Here is a 20,610-nt window from a genome sequence, read left to right on the forward strand (position 1 = left end):
ACCTACACCTCAGTATGAAAAAGATGAGAGAGGGCCTACATATCAGCCATGAGTGCAACCACATCCCCTGGCCTGAACAAGGCCACCCAGTAATGTTCCCCCACACCCACCCCTCACCTTCAGCAACACCCATTGCCTCTCATAACATCTTTCACCACTCACAGTTTTTGACAGCCTGGCAAAGGAACATTTTTCCGTGTGTGGCACTGTCAATACCTTTTCTTCTGATCCTGGCAAGACTGCAGGCCATGCTATCGCACTGTTCATGTAGCATATTTAACAATTATATTTTCTACTCCTGATGATGCAGTACCTACCTCGAAAATTTGAAGCTTTTGTGTGTCTGGTGAGTGTTTCCTCTGTACTCTTTCTTTCACTTTATATATATATATATATATATATATATATATATAAAGCATGTATCTTCTTATCCTTAGCATAGAGTGGGGTGAATATGAAAACAGAGTAGCTGTACTTGCTCTGCATATGGTTGGGAAGTCACTCACTGAGATTGTCCATCCCCTAAAAATCTCGAAGATCAGCAAAAGGTTTGTGTATCAGGCAATCCAGAGATTCGATGATACTGGTAGCATGAAAGATCACCCAAGAGTTGGTCAACTTCACACAGTGATGGCTCCCAACTGCCAAAATCCCATCCGGAAGCAAGTGTTAATGGCACAGGAGCTGAATATTTCACAACAATCAATGTTCAGGGTACTTAATGAAGACCTTGGAATTGGAGCTTACCGGTGGAGTGCTGGAAATTTCCTGACGACACAAGTGAAGAAGCAGAGGAAACTGAAATCGAGACGGCTCCTGCAGTGGTACATTGCCAATGGGCATTGAAGGATTCTCTTCATTGATAAGAAATTGTTCAACACTGAAAAAAGTTTTATGTGCCAAAATGAAAGGGTGTATGCTTCAAACTATCGAGAAGTTTGTGAGAGAGTTCCCAAAAATCAGATATGCCACCAGCCCTCCTCAGTCATGGTTTGATTGGGGGGGGGGGGTGAGCTATGAGAGTTCCACCAGGCCTCATGTTTGAGAAAAGGGCTTAAAAGCCATGCGAAAGTGTATGTGGAAAGTGTCCTGGACCCTCTCGTGACACTGTTGAACCAAACAATGTTTCACAATGAATCCTGGATGTTCAAGAAATGTTCTGCCTCAGCTAATAAGGCAAGGATGATGTGATGGTGACTGGAGACTAGGGATGGCCAGATCCGGATCCTGGCGGATCCGAAATCCGGATCCGGTTGGTTCCGGATCATAAGGATCCGGATCCTAAATTTTTTCGGATCCGGATCCGCAGATCCGGAATTTTCAGATCCGGATCCAAAACTTTCGGTTCCGGATCCAGTACTTTTGGATCCAGATCCGGAATTTTCGGATCCGGATCCGTTTTGCCATCCCACATGCGCTTCTTTGGAAATTAAGAATGTGCTTATAACATAGGCCTATTGTTACCTGCTAATATATATATATATATATATATATATATATAAAATACACATACACACATATATATATAGTGTGTGTGCGCGCGTGCACGATTTGCAATTAATTAATACATTTACAAGGGAGGTCTAAGTCTCCCCCTCCGATTTCCATGAAACTTGGCAGGTGTATAGAGGCCCCACCCCTCAAATGTCAAGACGAGGAGAAATTGACGTGGGGATCTGACCCCGAAACCACGTAAATATGGCATAGGAAGAAACAGGGGGCATAGGGCCTATCTATACACCTGCCAAATTTCATGGAAATCCGAGGGGGACACAGGGGTCAGATGATCCCCACGTGAATTTGTCATCTTGACATTTGAGGCGGGTTTTGCTCCCTAAAACAGTTTTTTAGCCGAAACAAAAAAAAACACGTATTTCTTCTTTTGGGCCCCTCTATACACCTCCAAGTTTCATGAAAATCGGAGGGGAACACAGGGGTACAGATCCTTACTTCAATTTGTCCTCATCTTGACATTTAAGGGGATTTTGCCCCCTAAAACAGTTTTTAGCTGAAACAAAAAAACACGTAATTCTTTCTTTGGGCCCCTCTATATACCTGCCACGTTTCATGGAAATCGGAGGGGAACACAGGGGTCAGATCCCCACTTCAATTTGTCCTCATCTTGACATTTGAGAGGAGGTTGCCCCCTAGAACAAATTTTTTGCTGAAACAAAGAAACACTTATTTCTTTATTTGTGCCCGTTTATACACACACCTGCCAAGTTTCATGGAAATCGGAGGGGGACACAGGGGTCAGATCCTTACTTCAATTTGTCCTCATCTTGACATTTGAGGGGATTTTTCCCCCTAAAACAGTTTTTAGCTGAAACAAAAAAACAAGTAATTCTTCCTTTGGGCCCCTCTATACACCTGCCAAGTTTCATGGAAATCGGAGGGGGACACAGGGGTCAGATCCCTACTTCAATTTGTCCTCATCTTGACAATTGGGTGGGTTTCGCCCTGTAAAACTGTTTTTTAGCTGAAACAAAAAAAAACGTATTTCTTAATTTGGGCCCCACTATACACCTGCCAAGTTTCATGGAAATCGGAGGGGGACACATAAGTCAAATGCACACTTAAATTTGTCCTCATATTGACATTTGTGGGGGAGGGGGTTTGCCCCCTAAAACCGTTTTTTAGCCGAAACAAAAAAAAACACGTGTATCTTCATTTGGGTCCGTTTATACACACACCTGCCAAGTATCATGGAAATCGGAGGGGGACACAGGGGTCAGATCTTCACTTCAATTTGTCCTCATCTTGACATTTGAGGGGGTTTTGCCCCCTAAAACCGTATTTTAGCTGAAACAAAAAAACACGTATTTCTTCCATTGGGCCCCACTATACACCTGCCAAGTTTCATGGAAATCGGAGGGAAACAGGGGTCAGATCCTCACTTCAATTTGCCCTCATCTTGACATTTGAGGGGGTTTTGCCCCCTAAAACCGTTTCTAGCTGAAACAAAAAAAACACGTAATTCTTCCTTTGGGCCCCACTATACTGCCAAATTTCATGGAAATCGGAGGGGGACACTTAGATAACCTCCCTTGTTAGTCTTACACTTTGTAATTATTTAACACTGCATATATTATAATGTTTTATTTTAATTTGTAAAACTGTAACTGTAGAACAATTGTATAATTTTTGTATAACATTTCTATCTTGTTATATATGTTAAAGGTTTCATCCTGGAATGGAATGTCTCACATTTATGTGTGTTTTTATTTCCAATACATTCGAATGAATACATATTCGTTTCAAAGGCATTTACAAAATCACCTCTGACATTTGTGCACGAGTGTGTTAGCCGATGCGTAGCAAAGTATTTTAGGAACAACACTTGAAAAAAAATCTTCTAGGACTAACGAAAAATTTCTTTGTAATCGAAAATCATAATACCTTTTAAGGTGTGGTAATATTATAATGGGATTGAGATCCGAAACTCTCGGATCTGGATCCAGATCCGAAACTTTCAGACCCGGATCCGGATCCGTGGATTCGAACTCTCGGATCCGGATTCAGATCCGGAACTTTCAGACCCGGACCCGCGGATCCGGATTTTTCGGATCCGGATCCTTTTGGCCATCCCTACTGGAGACCAGTGTACTCGATTTCATCTCCACTTTCGATTGGCTATCTGATAGCCATGATCTCAGTACCTTCGACTTCAAACTGTGCTCAGAGCTAGAGGGGACTGTCTGCGAGGAGAGACACACTCTAATTGAAAGTTAAAAGTGCTCCTTGATGGCAGCAGGGGCAGACTTTCCCATCAAAACCATCCCTGCTGCAATAGATGCCTGGCCAGGGACACTTCGAGGCTGTGTGAAGGTGTAAAGTGTACATTTTGAAAACTGATTGGTGCTGTTTGCGTGTAATATATGTAAGTGTAACATACTAAAAGAACATTTAAAAATCTGAAACCATATTCAAATTATTCACAAAATAGTGTGCAACAGTATTTATGGCCAGACTAGGTATATACATATATACATACATACATACACACTCTATGACAGACTGACTAGTGATTAGTACAGTGTGCTACAATGAAATTTGCTCTGGGTTTGAATCCCAGCCTGGGCATATGTTTCCTTTGTGAGTATCCCTTAATCAATTTATTTCATCATCATTCATCCTCAATGTTGCAATTAGCTAAAAGTGGAAGAAAAGCAATGCTAAATAACAAAAAATTAATCAAATCAAATATATTTTTTATAAAAAATTGAACAACACAAATATTGGCATATTAAGCGATTTTTGCCATAATCTTGTGATAAACTCCCCAAACTGTCCTGAGCTAAGTAAATATGGAATGTGTAACAAAATTTTATAACACTCATATGTATTAAAATCATTTTAAAATTATGTACAGTGGAATCTTGATTTTACCTTCCCAAAGTTTAAATTTCTTACATTTTATCTATTTCTACAGCTACCTATACATCAAAAAATAGAGAATTAAAACTTCAAACCTTTGCACAGGTGAATTTATATTATTTTCATTGTTGGTGAACATGCAGGTTTCTACCAAAAATAGTCCAAGTTTCACTAATGTTGTTGAGCTGAAGCGTAATAAAACAGTGTTTTGAAGATCACACACCTTTTTTGTCAAGTTGAGTTCAGCGTACTTCATGGAGGAAGTCCAGAAATACGTAAGGTTACTATCTTGAAGTTTATCTTTATGATAAATACATTTGAAAATTAAGGAATATGCATTCTATGTAAACATCCGTACTTGTATCTTTGTAGTTGTACTTGTACATACATTTCACAATGAACATCAATTATCTTGGTCTCTGACCATAGTGTTTCAGTTCTTGTCAATATGTTTATGTTTGTGAATATTTACTCGTACACATTTGTTGATGAATTTGTGACTGTGTGTGTGTTATTTGAGATTCAAAGTTAAGTTTGTTTACTGCATATGTGGTTTTCCTGTATCTTCATTAATGTACTTTCATTGTAATTCTAATGAACAATATTTCTTTCAGTTACCTGATTAAAAATTAATAATTAGTGGGTTTTTTATGAGCTGCTGTATGATATAGTTTGGAAATATACATAGACATAACACAGAAAATTTCAATTGCTTTATATTACTTTGCTTTTCTGTCATTTTTGGCTAATCTCAAAGATGAAGATGAGTGATGAAATTGATGAAGAGACACTTGCAAAGGACCTCTATGCACAGGCCAGGATTCAAAACTGTGATCTCCTGATATCATATCATGCTGTGCTAACCACTCTGTCATGGAGGATGGCAGAAAATTTCAATTTTTTTCACTTTTCTTGTATGGCATTTAAGCGATGATTTTCACAGAGTATTTTTTTATTATTTTTATACGATATAAGGTTCCTTGTTTTCAATTGATGTCTTGGATTGATCTTTAAATAAATTCGAAACATGTAAAATATTATTATTATTATTATTTCACATACTTGTCATTTCCAAAATATATCATTATAAGTTAATTTTTCATATTACTGTACAGGTAATGGTAAGTAGTAGACCAAAATTCAGGGGATGACGTAAGGAGGTTACAGCCCAGAGCCTCTGTCTGCAAAGAGACCTTCACAGGGTAAAAAGTTTTAAAATGCAACAAAATGGGAGAAAATAAATATGTTTGAAATGTGTGAAAATTTCAAAAAAATATAACTAACCATGTGACATAAGTTGGACTCAATGTTACAACTAATTCTTATTTGCAATGGTCTTCACAATATTATTAGCTTCCATTGAAGTTATTTTATTTACCTGTCATGCCTTCCTTGCAGCATGAGTTGTGTAACTTACTCTAGAAAATACCCTTAGAAATATTTTACCCAACTTTGTCCAACAATTGGCTGTATCATTTAGTATTAATCTAATTATATGACTTTTTAGATAACTGATATCAAGTATTCTTTTAATATTCCAGAATTTAGACATCATTGTTTTTCTTAACTTGATTTTCACATGATCAAATTACGGAAATAACTTGGCCAGATGTTATCATTCACTGACTGGCTTCAGTGACAAATTTATTTATAGTAAATGATGTTTCATACACAAGCATTATATTGCCAATCAAAGAACTTCCATTGTTTTGTACTATTCTTTGGGTTGGGGTCAACGATTATGATTATTATGATTATAAATTTTTGGGCACTCATTTTGCATTGGTTCGGAGCAAGGTGTGTTAATATGACACTGAAACATATCCTTTTCTTCAATATTGCCATGTAGTACTAAGAGTGAAAGTTTGGGTTCCTGTTTGAGTTCATGCAAGACATGTGCCAATAATGAAGTTATTAAGAAATTTGAAAGTTGCCCACTTCTGGCTGCATTTTTGTTACCCTCCTCACATCATCTGAAGTAACAGACTGGAATAATATGAACATTCAGATCTTAAAGCTTCGAACAATAGAGATAATTTCAATCAGATCATCGTAAAGTCTCACATAAAATTGATTTTCAATCTATTTTTTCTGATCAGATAGACATAAGTGAGGAATAAGCTAATACAGGAGTAATTAAGTAATTTCAAGAAATTGTAAAATACAGGGTAGATAATTTGTTTGTATCATGTTATCATTTTTTTATTCAATAGATACACTACAATGATTAGAGAATTTAATTATATTGAAGCATTTGAAACTGTAATTTTTGTGCACAAATACCTTATATACACATGTACATAATTTAGTGTCATTTGCACTGGTATTATGAGGAAAGGTAGAACAAATCAGTCTAATTGAAAACATAAAGGTTATGACCAGGTTCCTGCATTTTCCACTCAACTTTCTGTGGTAAGTCATTATTCCATTGGGAAACTAAGTAACTGAACTTCATTTCTGTTATCGCCTATCAAAATAATAGATACAGGGGACTTCTTTTAATTCAAACTCCAAGGAGACATGAAAAAGTTCAAATTATCCAAAATTCAAATTAGCAAACCAATAAGACAGACTGTAGTACTGTACAAACAAAAATAATGAACATGCAATGGATCTTACAATAAAAATTACTGTACTGTATGCATGTTCCTACTGTGCAAGCCAAAAACAATTCCTCTCACAATAGTAATTAAGCTACAAGTAAGTGGAAAACATGTTAACTGCACTGTGTTAACACATAAAATCACATAATTAAGTAACAACATTACCTACCTGTTCTCACTTCAAGAAGTTTGTGATTGCTGTTTGCATCTGTTTGTTTATTTTTACATTGTTATCATTTTCTCCTAGAACTTTGACTTTTTTTTTCTAATGTTAAGCTAGTTTACACTCCATGCTTTGATAATGTGAACAATGCACCCTGACGAATCACAACAGAGAACCGAGGGTAGATAAGAAGACCTTTACCATTCATTGGCTAGTTGGGATTTAAGGATCAACACCTCACACAAAAAGGGTGGGTTATACCATGTTATTGAGGTGAGGTGGAGGCCGAATAACAGCAAACAGAAACTTCTCTTCCCTACGGCAGTCCCTTGATAGCAGATTTCAATTTATCCAAATAAAGGGTTCAAAAATTCAAATTACACATGAATTTTTAACATTGGTTATTTCAAGGGAAATGAGTTTTTGTTCGAATTATCTAAGTTTGAATTAAAAAGAGTTTACTGTATCTCAAAATTTCTCATAAAGGATGTTTGAGTAGGTAGGAGAATAGCTAAGTCTGTTTCCCTGAGGGCTACTATGGATTCGTTTGTTCCATAAGAATATAAAAGAGCTGTGTTCCTGCTAAATATTGTATATATTCTATTATGTAATTCAAAGGTTATGTATAAATGAGTTCTAATTTGCACTATTATTTTTCTTTCAGGAAATATATTTATTATTGACTCTGAAACAGGCATGATCTCTTCTAGTGCAACTTTGGATATTTCAATAAATACTGTCAAAGTAATAGCTAAATTGTTTGATTCAAATGATCTCGTAATTGATGAGGCCAGTGCTTCGGTAAGTTAAGTATTAAATTCTAATACAAATAACAGCTCTTCATTTTATGCTACAAGAATTCAAATTACGCTTTTATTATAATTTACCAATCAGTGTTCTTTTGTTTATGCCTTTTCAAATATTTGAAAGTTTTATGATGATGAAGAGTGAGTGAGTAGGTATAAAAGATATCAGGCCATTACCTAGATATGCTATTGTATCCTGTGAGCACATAATTTGAATATTTTCTTAAACAATGCAATTTATCGATTTTCTTAGGAACCTTCCATAATATGAGATTATTTTAATATTATAATACATAATATAAATGCTATATTTCAGGTGATCATTGAAGTGGTTGATAAATTTATTTTCCCATTTAACCAAGTAGTCAAATCTTTAGATGAGAGTGATGTAGACCAGGTTGTGACTGACGTGGACCTTGTAAGTGGCGAAGAAGTTTATTTCAACTTTACTTGTGGCGAAGGTGAGAAAATTATTTCGCTCCACTCTTATATTTATGGGAATGAAAGCTTTAAAAATTTCATAAAAGTAATCTACTCTTGTTGCATAGAAATATATATTAACTTCGTATGCAACAGATTACCTTTTCAGATGACACTTGGGTGACTGATTCATTGATATAGTTTATTATACTTCACTTTTCTGCCGCTATTGGCTAATCGTGGAGATGAAGATGAGTGATGGTATGATGAAATTGATGAAGGAACACTCAGCAAACACACCCATGCTCAGTCCAGGATTCAAACCTGAGACCCCTGGCATCATAACACTCCTCTGCTGTGCTAACAACTCCGCTATGGAGGCTGGCAGAAGACACTTTGAAGACTGTATCTTTGCAGATAAACAATACACTCATGCCTGTACCTAGTGTAACCCTCTATGGTGAAGGCTCCCATCGTGGAGTGGTTAGCAAATCACATTACGAAGCTAGGGGTCCTGGGTTCGAATCCAGGCCTAGGCGTGGATGTTTGTGATTGTCCATTCATCATATCATCATTTATCCCCATCTTTGCAAATTAACAAAAAGTGGCACAAAAATCGAGGTAAAATAAAGCAAATCAATCAATCAATATTTTGTGGAGTTTGTGTCATGTGTTGTGTCCGTATGTGCTTGTTTATTGCTTCATCCATTTCATCTCATCCATAATTCGTCCCATTATAAATTACGCAAAAGTTCCAGAAAAAATATATAAAGTAAACTAAATACAAATATATTATGGAAACAAAAAAGATAACATACAGTGCATTTTAACTTATATCTAGATTTCTACATGTAAAAATGGAATGGAAAAGGGGCCAGAAGACCAATTAAATAAGAATGGAAGGAGGAAGTGAATACTGAACAAGATGAAAGTTTCTATATTTCGCAGCCACTGAACATGTGGCCAAGCTGAGAAATATAGAAACTTTCATTTTTTGTGGTCCAAGTATTTACTATTTCCTTCCATTTACAAATAGATTTATTAATTTTTAGAATGTGTACATTCAAAGCTTCATCTTATGTTCCCTATAATTATATTTTATTTTAAATTTCATTGGAGACATTACCTTACATATTTGTAAGTATACTAATTTCTGAAATAAAAAATAATGCTAGACATAATTTAAACATAATGCGAGGTGCATTCAAGTTCTAAGGTCTCCTATTTTTTTTTCTTTCATAAATCACTTACACAACAGAAATGAAACCTCATTCACTTCTCAGCATAGTCTCCCTCTAGACGTACACACTTTTTGCAACGTCGATGCCATGATTGCATGGCCGCACCGAATGCTTCTTTAGGAGTCTGCTTGGCCCACTGGAAAATTGCAGATACAATAGTGGCATGAGAGAAAAATGTGCGGTCCTTCAGCATTGGGAAAAGCCAAAAATCGCTAGGTGCAAGGTCAGGGGAGTAAAGAGCATGAGCAATCACTTCAATGTTGTTGTCACAAAGGAATCTCTGAAGCTTTGCTGCCCGATGAGCAGGAGCATTGTCTTGATGAAAAAGCACATGTGGATCCCTCTGGCCATTTTTCTGCAAAGGCTGGAAGAAACTTCATCGCAAGAACTGTTTTGTGGGAAGCAGCAGTCAGCATAGTGCCCTGGGGAATGCAGTGTGTGAGGATTATGCCTTCCACGGTCAATTGACGGTCATCCATGACCAATTGCTCCACCCGGGAAATCATGTTCTCAGACAGGCTGGTGCGTGCGCAAGGCTGCTTCCGTTCAGATGCACAGGACATTCTGCTTTCTCTGAATTTCCGCACCCATGAACACACATTTTTCACATGCATGACACCATCAACACATGTCTCAGTCAATTGCCGATGAATGTAGATTGGTTCGACCCCACGCAAGTGAAGAAAACGTATAATCACATGTTGCTCTTTTAACGTGAATGTCACCATTGTTAGTACCAGAGACACATCTCACTCTAGCTGCTGCCACGAGGTTTCTGTGCATAGTACGGTGCTGCTATCTCACTCACACATTCACAAACAGACCCACGTCCAACGTGCCAAACCACATGTTGGTATCTTCCACCAATCCTGTAAAATAAAAGGAGATCTTAGAACTTGAATGCACCTCGTACATAAAATATAACATATTGAATGAAATATAATTTTTACATAATATTCTAAATATAATAAGATAAATGGAGAAAAGTTCCCTAAATATTTCAGTTTTAGTCTTTATTTTAATTGTGCTATTATCAATATTTAAGATTTAAAAATGCAAAAATGCAAAAATAATAATATGTATAAACAGCCAGTGTTTGGAAGTAACAAGTTACTTGTAATACAGTTACAAGTAAAAGTCTCTTTATTTAATAAAGTAACTGTAACAAATGTCCTGCACCGTAGCTATGCGGTCTAAGGCATCATGCTTTAGGCTCCAGCTATGGCACGTGTGCAGGTTCAAGACTCCTGAGGACAGTGACGTGCGGTGACGTCGACACTTGGGGTAGTAATCAGTGACATGCTCAAGGGGTTGGGGTTGGTGTAGGTCTACCCCTCCTCCCTTTATTGGATTGATTTGTTGTTTTAAGTCCACTTTATGCACAGTAAGGCTAATCGGGACTGGACCTACAGTTTAAAGTGGGATCCGAACCACTATGTGCCTCCACCGGGAATCGAACCCGGGACCCCTTGATTGCAAGGCGACGACGCTACCACTGCGCCATCGGGGAGGCCACTTTCCTCCTCCTCCCTTTAGGACACAGTATTAAAAATAGAATGTCAATAACAGGAAAAGATTGCAAAATGATGAATGAGTACTAAAAAGTACAAGTAACCTCCACCCCCATTCGAAAATAAAAAAGATTTGATTTGACTACTAAGCCAGAGATCCTGGGTTCGAATCTCGGGTTGACCATGGGTATTCTTTGACTGTGTCCCTTCATCAATTATTCTATCATCTTCGCAATTAGCCAAAAGTGGCGGAGAAGCGAAGTAAAATAAACCAAATCAAGCAATCAATCAATGATTTGACTTGATTTTTGTTACTTAGCGCTGCTTTTTTCTCATATTTGGTTAATTGCGAAGATGATACAATAAATTAATGAAGGGACAAACACAAAGAACACCCATTCCCAGATCGGGGTTCGAACCTGGAACTCCTGGTGTCATAGCACGCTGTGATAACCACTCCTCCACGGTTGGTTGATTTTAAGTCCACTTTATGCACAGAAACAAAACAGGTAATAAAACACACTTTTTTGTAGTTTCTTCAAGTCATTTGATTTCTTGAGTTCTGAGATACATTTTTCATTTCAAATTATTTCATTATTCACTGCAGAGTACAACACAGAAACAAGAATGTGCGCTCATCACAGGTTTGAATCCTGGTCTGGATTGTTCGAGGTCCCATCATCAATTTCATCATATCATTACTCATCCTCATTTTCGTGATAACCAAATGTGGCAGAAAAGCGAAGTAAAATAAACCAAATGAACAACAATATGAACGTGCATTTTCTTACCCAAAAAAATACATCCGTTGGAGGCCAAAAGATTAGTATATTTAAATAAAATACTACTAAAACGAGAGCGAGAGAGAGCCTGAGCAAATATTTGTAATTTAATCATTATATATTCCATATTTGAAAAAAAAGAAAGAAAGAAAGAAAGCATAACATTATTGTCTGCACATAACACGTTCCCATTTCATAAATAATAAAACTACATCCCATAAGGTTCTGTAAATACAGAGAACATACATAAGTACTGCAGAAAATTTTCCCTTGAGTTCTTTAGAGGATTTACAAAGAATCAAGGGAAACCAATCCCCTATCTGTCCTATAGGAGATAGACAGGGGACCTGAAAGCCTGGGCTTTCAACCATTGCAGCGAGGGCGAGGGGGCAAGGGAGGTAGAGGCAGATATCTTCCCTTTTCCTTCGAGCGGCCATTTACCTGGAACTGGTATGGTGCAAGAAGAGTGAGCTAGGCCAGTTTTGGCCGCGGATCACACCGAGTGACAAGAAGCTCGTGAAAAAGAAAGTGTTGCATATGAACTGTAGCTTTAACAAGACAATAAATATTGTGATTTTAAAATAATTAGAGATGTGAGATTGATTAATCTATCTCTGCTAGACTAGCTATTCTTCAGTGCACGTCACTGCCTGAGGAAATGTAACAACTTTTCTCCTGAGATTTCGGCCTGTGTATGAGACCGGTGGCCACCAACCACCATGAGGAAATTGGGGAGCTACGAATGAGTAGCATAACCCAGTCCTGAAAACCTACAAGAACGACTGGGGGTTTGTCGTGCTGACCACATGTCACCCCATAACTGGTTGGATGATCTTCTGCCTCAGATGAGTGAGAGTAGAATCAGTTGGGATTGAGGTCTGCAGGCAGTAGGTAGGCTCGGGCCCTCAATGGGCTGTTGCGCCACAAGTTATTAACTGTAAAAATCTTACTTTCTGAAATGAGTAACTAATTCAGTTACATTTCTTAGGTAACCAATAATGAAATTAATCTCTGTATGTTTCACTGAAACAAGTAAAATTTATGGTTTGCTAAATACACTAGTGTCCAAAATTAAAGCAACAAACAGAAATCCTTTCCTTGTGTGATTTTTTTCTGTTGATAAATTTGCCAAGTGTAACCTGTTGCTATCGTGATTTTTTTGTTGAAAAATCCTGGCAGGGGTGCCCACAGGGGATTTTATGGCACAGGTTGCGCCATCGAGATTTTTGGGGGGGATTTTTTCCCTTCAAATAATATAAAATTCAACATTTATATCTTTTCCAAAATATATGTAAAAATTTTACACCTTAAATGCACCATATTTAATCCATTAGATGAAGAAATGAAAGTGTTTAGGGAATTATCGAAGGGGGGGGAGGGTATCGAACTCCTATATATAAGGCCTTAATTGACACGTGGGTTCTGAGGGGGATTCTGAATTAAACTTTGGTAAGGTAAAAGGTAAAGTGCTCCCCTGTGCATAGCACCACGCCATGAAGGGTGTGGGGGTAACGCCCCACACTTTCTTGATCCGGTCGTGAGTGGGGGTGATGTGATCAGCATCACGCCCCTGACCGCCTTTACCCCCCAGGGTTTCCCCCAGGTACCCATGTTATTCGACACTGGGTGGGTGCCGGGGCCGCTTCCAACGTTAGAAAAGTTCCCGGACTTGAACCGGCCGGGGATCGAACCCGGGACCCTTAGCATGGTAGTCAACTTTGGGGGGGACAGTATCCAACTCTAGGTCTTAGATTATGGCGAGTACTTTAGTTAGAGGGGGATTGAGCATTAAATTGAGGGTGGTATCCAATTCTTGTGTATTACTATTGTCTTAGACTATTGCGGAAATTCTGGTGTGGAAACTGAGAATTAATTTTTTGGAGGAGGCAATATCTACTCTTCAATATTAACAGTAAGTCTAAAATTGGCATGGAAATTTTGGTGGTAGGATTGAGTATTAAATTTAAAGGGGGAGATAGAAAGCTCTTGATAAAGTGTTAAATCTTAAATTGTCAAGGGATTTCTGTAGTGGAGAGAGAGTTCGAACATTACATTTTGGAGACTGTATTTAGCATTAAGGCATCCACACGTTTTCGACCCCGAATGTGCGAAAGGAAAAGCTGGAAAAGATCTTAAGAAGTATTGACACCCGATTAAATTAATATTCTTCAAAGATTGCAAATAAATGGATGTAAAAATTTTCTTGCTCGCTTCGCTCGCAGTAATTTGTCACTACAATGTGTTTTTGGTGCTTTGATGAGATGAATATGAAGTTTTTATACTAAAGCTGCATTACAAGACAAGCGATATTCTCGATTGATTGATTTCCACCTTATACACTCTAAGGCTAATCAGGACTGAACCTACAGTTTAAAGTGGGATCCATGCGATATTTTCGATTATGATGAACAATTTTAGGGGTGGTCTTGAGTGATTGCACCCCTGTTAAGGGAGGAGGGTCAGATCAATTACACTGATCGGCATGAAAATCCTCCCACGAGGATGAAAGGGTGTACCTTATAGATTTCGAGTCGCTGATTACGAATATTGCATTGAAAAAGTTCCAGCATGTAAGGTTTTTTTTTAGGGGGCATTTTCCATAAAAAATTACCGAAAAATTGTATTTTTGTAATGAAATTGTAATTTTTATGCTTGGAATGCATAATTGTGTATTTTTACCTCAATCCAAGAATTGTTACTATATCCTAGGAACATTCTTTCCCCTGCCCTCACAACATCCCCCCCCCCCGAAATAGAAGAAAATTCCAAAAAAAACAGTGAATTCTGCCACAACACACATTTTTTTGAGAATTCCAGATAAATGTCAAAACAAAAATGTGAATAATATTGCATTTTAACATTACTACTGGAAGAAATATTTTCACGATGTCCCATGAGCCATAAGTGACTGGCTCTAAAATGAATGGTATCTTACAATTTTTAACTATGTGTGACAGGCTTATTTGTGTACATTGGAGTTCAACATTTTATTTTCGTTACACTCTTCCTACACTGTCACCTCGGCTTCCTTCAAGGTAAAAGGATTCGTAATCAACTTGTGGTCATTCGTTGGCACCCCCTTGTCTAGACGACAAACAGGATGTGGCTGGAAAAAGGTGCCAAGACATCCACCTCGTTGTCCCATGAAGCAGATATTTTACTTCCGAGGTGATCGTGGTGTAAGAGAGTCGCGTTACTCTGTGTCTGTTTGTATCGTTAAGGAAAAATATTTCTGCGTGAAATATTGACATTTGTGTTAAACCAACATGCCACGAACTTGCAAAAACTCGGTAGATTCATTCTACTACATATGTGGGGAAGTGGTCTTCAAGGAGCAAAGTAGGGCATTGTCACCGTTCCTAAAGACAGCGTACCAACTGTACTTTGGGTGTAAAGTCGGCGACCAGAATCGCGATTGGGCTCCCAAACAAAGTTGTAACTCGTGTGCTCTTTCTCTAAAAGGATGGTTGGAAGGTACACATAAATCGATACCATTCGCTGTACCTATGGTTTGGCGCGAGCCCCGGGATCATGTTGCAGACTGTTATTTCTGCCTGACCAATATTACAGGTTTCTGAAAAGGCACGAAGCATAAAATACAGTATCCTGACTTGGATTCCGCGTGGAGACCTCTCCCACATGATGTTGTTCTGCCTGTACCCGTACCACCAGACTCATACACACTGAGCAGTGTTTCATCCGACGAAGAACCTGCGACTTGTCAGGATGTTGCACAATCTTCGAGTACGCATTCAGATCCCAATTACGCCCCAGTGTCTGACACTAAGGAACCACATGTGATAAGTCAGGAAGAACTGAATGATCTGATCAGAGACTTAAACCTTCCGAAGACCAAGGCCCTGTTGCTTGCATCACGACTTCAACAATGGAATCTACTTGACCGAGATGTGAATATATCGATGTACAGAAAAAGAGAGGTGAGCCTAGTTCCTAATTTTACAAAGGATGGTGATTTGGTGTATTGCAGTGACATTCCGTCGCTTATGGAACAACTGAAATTTGACTACATCACTGAAGAATTATCTCGGGAATCATAAGTCACCTAATTACAAAGACATTGTGGGCAGGTTAATTACTTCATTTCGTAACATGGGATTTAATATGTCCCTCAAGTTACATTTCCTGCATTGTCACTTGGACTTCTTCCCTCAACAGTACAGCTTGGGTGAGGTCTCCGATGGACACGGTGAAAGGTGCTACAGTGGGAAATGGAGTGTGAATATGTTGGCCGACTTCTGTTGGAATGCGACACACGAGACACCCTGTACAAATTACAAGAGAAGCAGGAACACCAATTGACATGCAAATGTTGAACTTTTACTCTTTATGTAGTTGTATCTGCTTGTTTTATGTTGAAATTCTGATGATAGCATGCAATTTTATATGGGGGGAGAATAGCACCTTTGCGTGGTAATTGAAACCCACCCCCACCCCCTCCCTCAAAACTGGTACGTCTTGGAGAAAAACGGGTTGCGGATTCGAACTCAGGAGCTCGAAATCTATAAGAATCACCTAATTTGGTTCATGGGAGCGACAAAAAGTTTAATTTTGCCGAACAGTGTTATAATGTTCAGTAAAGCTAAGGAAAAAGTTACTTTTGGTAGACACACTGTTGTAATTAAATATTTTGTGCTGATTACAATGTGGTTTAAGGGCGCGAATGATATGATTTGGAGGAAATGCTTGACATGATTTTGGGGGGGATGCACCATTTGCCTTGGGGGGATGGGCACCCCTGAATCCTGGTGCATTAAGGTTAGTTCATTTTCTATCTTAAACAAGTTGTCTATGACATCATAAATATTACTATCACCTGATCGTATTATGTGGTCAAATGGACACACGGGAAAGAATTTCCGTTGGTTGCTTTAATTTTGGACATTAGTATAGTAATAAAAATAAATTATGTGTTTTAAGTCCACTTTATGCACAGAAAGACTAATCGGGACTGGACTTACAGTTTAAAGTGAGATCTGAACCACTATGTGCTTCCAACGGTTATGGAACCTGGATCCTCTTGATTACAATACTAATAGAAATAAAATTTTAATATTTGTGTTATGAGCAAATGTTTTGTATGAAATTTCTCTTTCAAATATAATGGTCTACTCTGAATTTTATCATCTCAATGTTTCCACATATAAATATACAAAGTTCATTATAATTTAAGGAAAATTAATTTGTATTTTATTTGGTAAACTGCAAAAGAGAAGAGCTCACCTACAGTCCATACATGCAACACATTCTACAAGTTACATTTTATCAACAATAAATTAACTGTAAAAGTAAGTCACAGTTACATTTCAAAATAATTAACTGCAACTGTAATTCTGTTACCCTTTGTACAATGTAACTCTCATGCCTGTTTGCACCAATGCTGGTTTACTAGTTTTCAGCATGAAAGCTGGCAGAAAAAGGATGGTTAATTTTAGCCTCTGAGGTCAGAGTAATAGATGCCATCTGCAACCGGTATTGTATCACTTCAGAAATTCAAAACTAAATAAATTTAAAATTGGTAGTAATGGACTCAAACTGCACATATAAAAAGTGAGAAATTTATAGTCTGTTATTAAATATATACTTTGGTAGATATTCAGTGTGCACATTCTTCAGTACAGAGTTCATAAAATTACATGTGCAATATAAACAGTGTGGTATTTAAGAAATTTCCAGTGGGGGTAAAATTCTCCTGACTGTCTCAAGACAGCATGGGATATTGCTTTACAGGGGGTACCTCGAGAACTTTAGATGGTAAATGGGGTTATCACACATTTTGTTTTACACATAAAAGGAAAGAAAGAAATGAAAAATAGATGATTTAAATTTGTATCTTGAGAGAAAGGAAAGGCAAGTTCACTTTATGTTCAGAACAGCTAATCAGGACTTGGCCTACAGTTTTTAAAGTGGGATTTTGACACCCAACCCCAGAAATCTAGTCTGGCATCTAACTTTTAGACTTTTGGGGAACTGAGTCGAACTTGGGCATAATGCAGGGGAAAGGGCAGAATCAAAAAGTTTTCTAACCCATAAAAATAGCACCCAAGACTACTTTGCTAAATTACTGTTACATTTGCGAAATTATAAAAAATTCTCATTATCTTGCTTCTCAGATCCCAGGAGCTTAACACAAGTTCCATTTCATTGTTAATTTTAAAAAATTGTTAGGTTGGCAAGTGCCTCCCTCCCCAAGTTATGTTTAATTAGTCTTGGGCTCTATGAATATAAGATAATAGAGATTACCACTACTAGGCTATATATCTAACGCCAATCATTGTGTTTGTAATTTCATGGCAATTGTTGTTACGAAAATGATCAAGAGAATGAATTCAATATCGATTCTTCTGCATTTTTAATCATGAGATTTTACCAAAAACTGTTCCCAACAAAGTATACCACCTTTCATGTCACCCATGTGTTTTAATTCAGTGATGTTGAAAGATTATGCATGTGTAACTTCATCACTGGATACATAAAGCCAAGGCTGTGTAACTTTAGTTTTGATAAATTTTTCACGGGCAAGCAGAAATCAAGAGGAACTCACCACTATACTACTGCTGCCTTCTTGTGTAGATGCACTTGCAAATTTTCAGAACCGATCCTTTGAAAAACACAGCCATCACCACTACCAGCTTTATCATATTTTGTTCATTTTGAAGGCAGATTCCTGATATTGCATAGTCTGGAACTCATAATGCTCACTTTTTCCATTATCATTCTAACTTCACAACGAAATCTAGCTCTTTGTTCTAAAAAAAAAAGAAACACATAGTTCTTTAAAAAATGACTTCCTATAGGCTATTGTGCTTGCATCAAAAATTCCATGCAGGTTATCTTCATGTACTATTGTTCCACTCATACAAATACAGACATTCTGTGGTGACAAGTTAGAATTATGTGAAAACCAATTTGTAACTTTCACATTCATCGGGGTGGCATTTTCCAGCCTAATTCCATGACAAAGAAAAGGGAAGGGGGGAAGTGGTCTTCGACCCTGGCCACTTGTTTAACAGTTCCGAGAATAGAGTAGTGCCTGAGGCCATATCTGTACTCATGAAATGGAGCTTCCAGTTGTCTGACAGAAATATGTTGAAATTGAATGGCAAAGTGGGGAAAAAATACTAAATTGCCAATAATATGTTCCCCCCAAATAATATTCCCCTCCAGGGATAAAATTTATAAAGCAGAGAGAGTGACACAAGTATCCAGAGGGGAATTTACCCATCCCCCCTACAAATACCACCCTGAATACAAACATAAACATACATTCATGCTCAGTAGCTGGAGGAAGTGGAATAGTGCAGCCATAAAACGATCATGAATAGCTCATAAAGGTAGATGTATACATCAAAATCTAATACAAACATCACTATAAAACAACTTAGTATGATTGCAAACTGCAATAATATATGAAAATTTATTCACATAAATATTTACCCCTGATTGAAATGTTCTCATGGCAGTAGCTTGTCACTGTTTACAGAGATACCAATGGTCCATTACCTCCATCCTTTCTCTTTTTTCCTCTGTCATTCAGCTACACCTCGAGTAGAACCACACCTTTTTGAAACAGGTAAGGAATCACTTGTTTCAATCTGTATGACGTTTAGGCACTTGCTTTGAGGCTAACTGCTATCATAGAGTAAACCCGGGGTTTCGTAACTTGTGTGGTCTGCCTTTCAGATTGGTGTAATGGAAAATGATCGTAACTCGAGTCTTGCCCTGACCCATAGATTTTCAAACCCGCAAGTTTATGCAGCATTGGTGCAAACCGGCATAACTGCAACTGAGTTACTTTAAAAAGTAACTTTCTAAAGGCTATTCAGCCTGATATAGCATTGTTTTTTTTACATATCATGCATTTACAGATTGCTAAATATAGTCAAAATTATTACTACTCTTTACTTTAAGAAAGAAAAAAAGAGAGATGAATGGAGTAAAAAATATGTGCAAACATATTTTAACTTTTGTTTTTTCTTCTCAGGTGATTATTTCTACCTAGATGGCAATGACTCCTCATGGAAAATTATGTTTAGAGCAACAGACCGTGACGATTTTGTTCAAGATCATGTTTTTATCAGTAAATTTGGAGTATATGATAAAAGTAGTGAAACTGTTCCTTGTGATACAGAGGAAATTATAACCCTGTCAAATGAAATAATACTTATGGTGACACTGAAAGATATTAATGACAACAGTCCTGAATTTATTGAAGATATGCAAACACAATTTGGATTCCCAAGTCCTGATCTACTGGATTTAGTTCTGCCACAGTATGTTGCCAAAGTTAAGGTATGTAAACTTTTATGCAATAACAAATGTTATGGACATGTGAGCCCTCATAATATATAATGTATTTATTGTACTTGTACCAAGATTGCATCATATTTGTAGTGTATTAACTGTTATAAATACATTTGAGAACTTATTTGACAAGCTGACAAAGTTTACAAAGAACTCTTTAAAAATCTATTTCAAGAACAAGAGCAAATCTTATTTTACGAACAAAAAATATTTTTTCATTCACTGCACACAATGGCTTCCAGTAGAGAATAAAGAAAATTAACAGAATTTGCTGGAAACACACACAATTCAATAGGGAATAAAGCACATTAAAAATTACAATCATTAAAGATTTGTACTCTAATGTAATTACTATATATTTACACCAATACCTTATGCCTTGTAT

General features: G+C 37.4%; 1 protein-coding gene across 2 annotated transcripts in view; it reads left to right on the top strand.

The window, feature by feature from the left end:
* The window catches only part of LOC146003238 (protocadherin Fat 1-like), a 246,955-nt gene that overhangs the window by 191,530 nt on the left and 34,815 nt on the right, over positions 1 to 20,610 (top strand). For both annotated transcript variants that reach the window (XM_083141412.1, XM_083141413.1), the window contains exons 10-12: positions 7,808 to 7,944; positions 8,266 to 8,410; positions 19,906 to 20,213. In XM_083141412.1, the coding sequence (XP_082997538.1) occupies positions 7,808 to 7,944; positions 8,266 to 8,410; positions 19,906 to 20,213 (590 nt within the window). The remainder of the gene's footprint in view (positions 1 to 7,807; positions 7,945 to 8,265; positions 8,411 to 19,905; positions 20,214 to 20,610) is intronic.

The sequence above is a fragment of the Lepisma saccharinum genome, chromosome 20 (genome assembly GCF_977018435.1).
Source record: "Lepisma saccharinum chromosome 20, izLepSacc3.1, whole genome shotgun sequence".
In the NCBI taxonomy this organism is placed as follows: Eukaryota; Metazoa; Arthropoda; class Insecta; order Zygentoma; family Lepismatidae; genus Lepisma; species Lepisma saccharinum.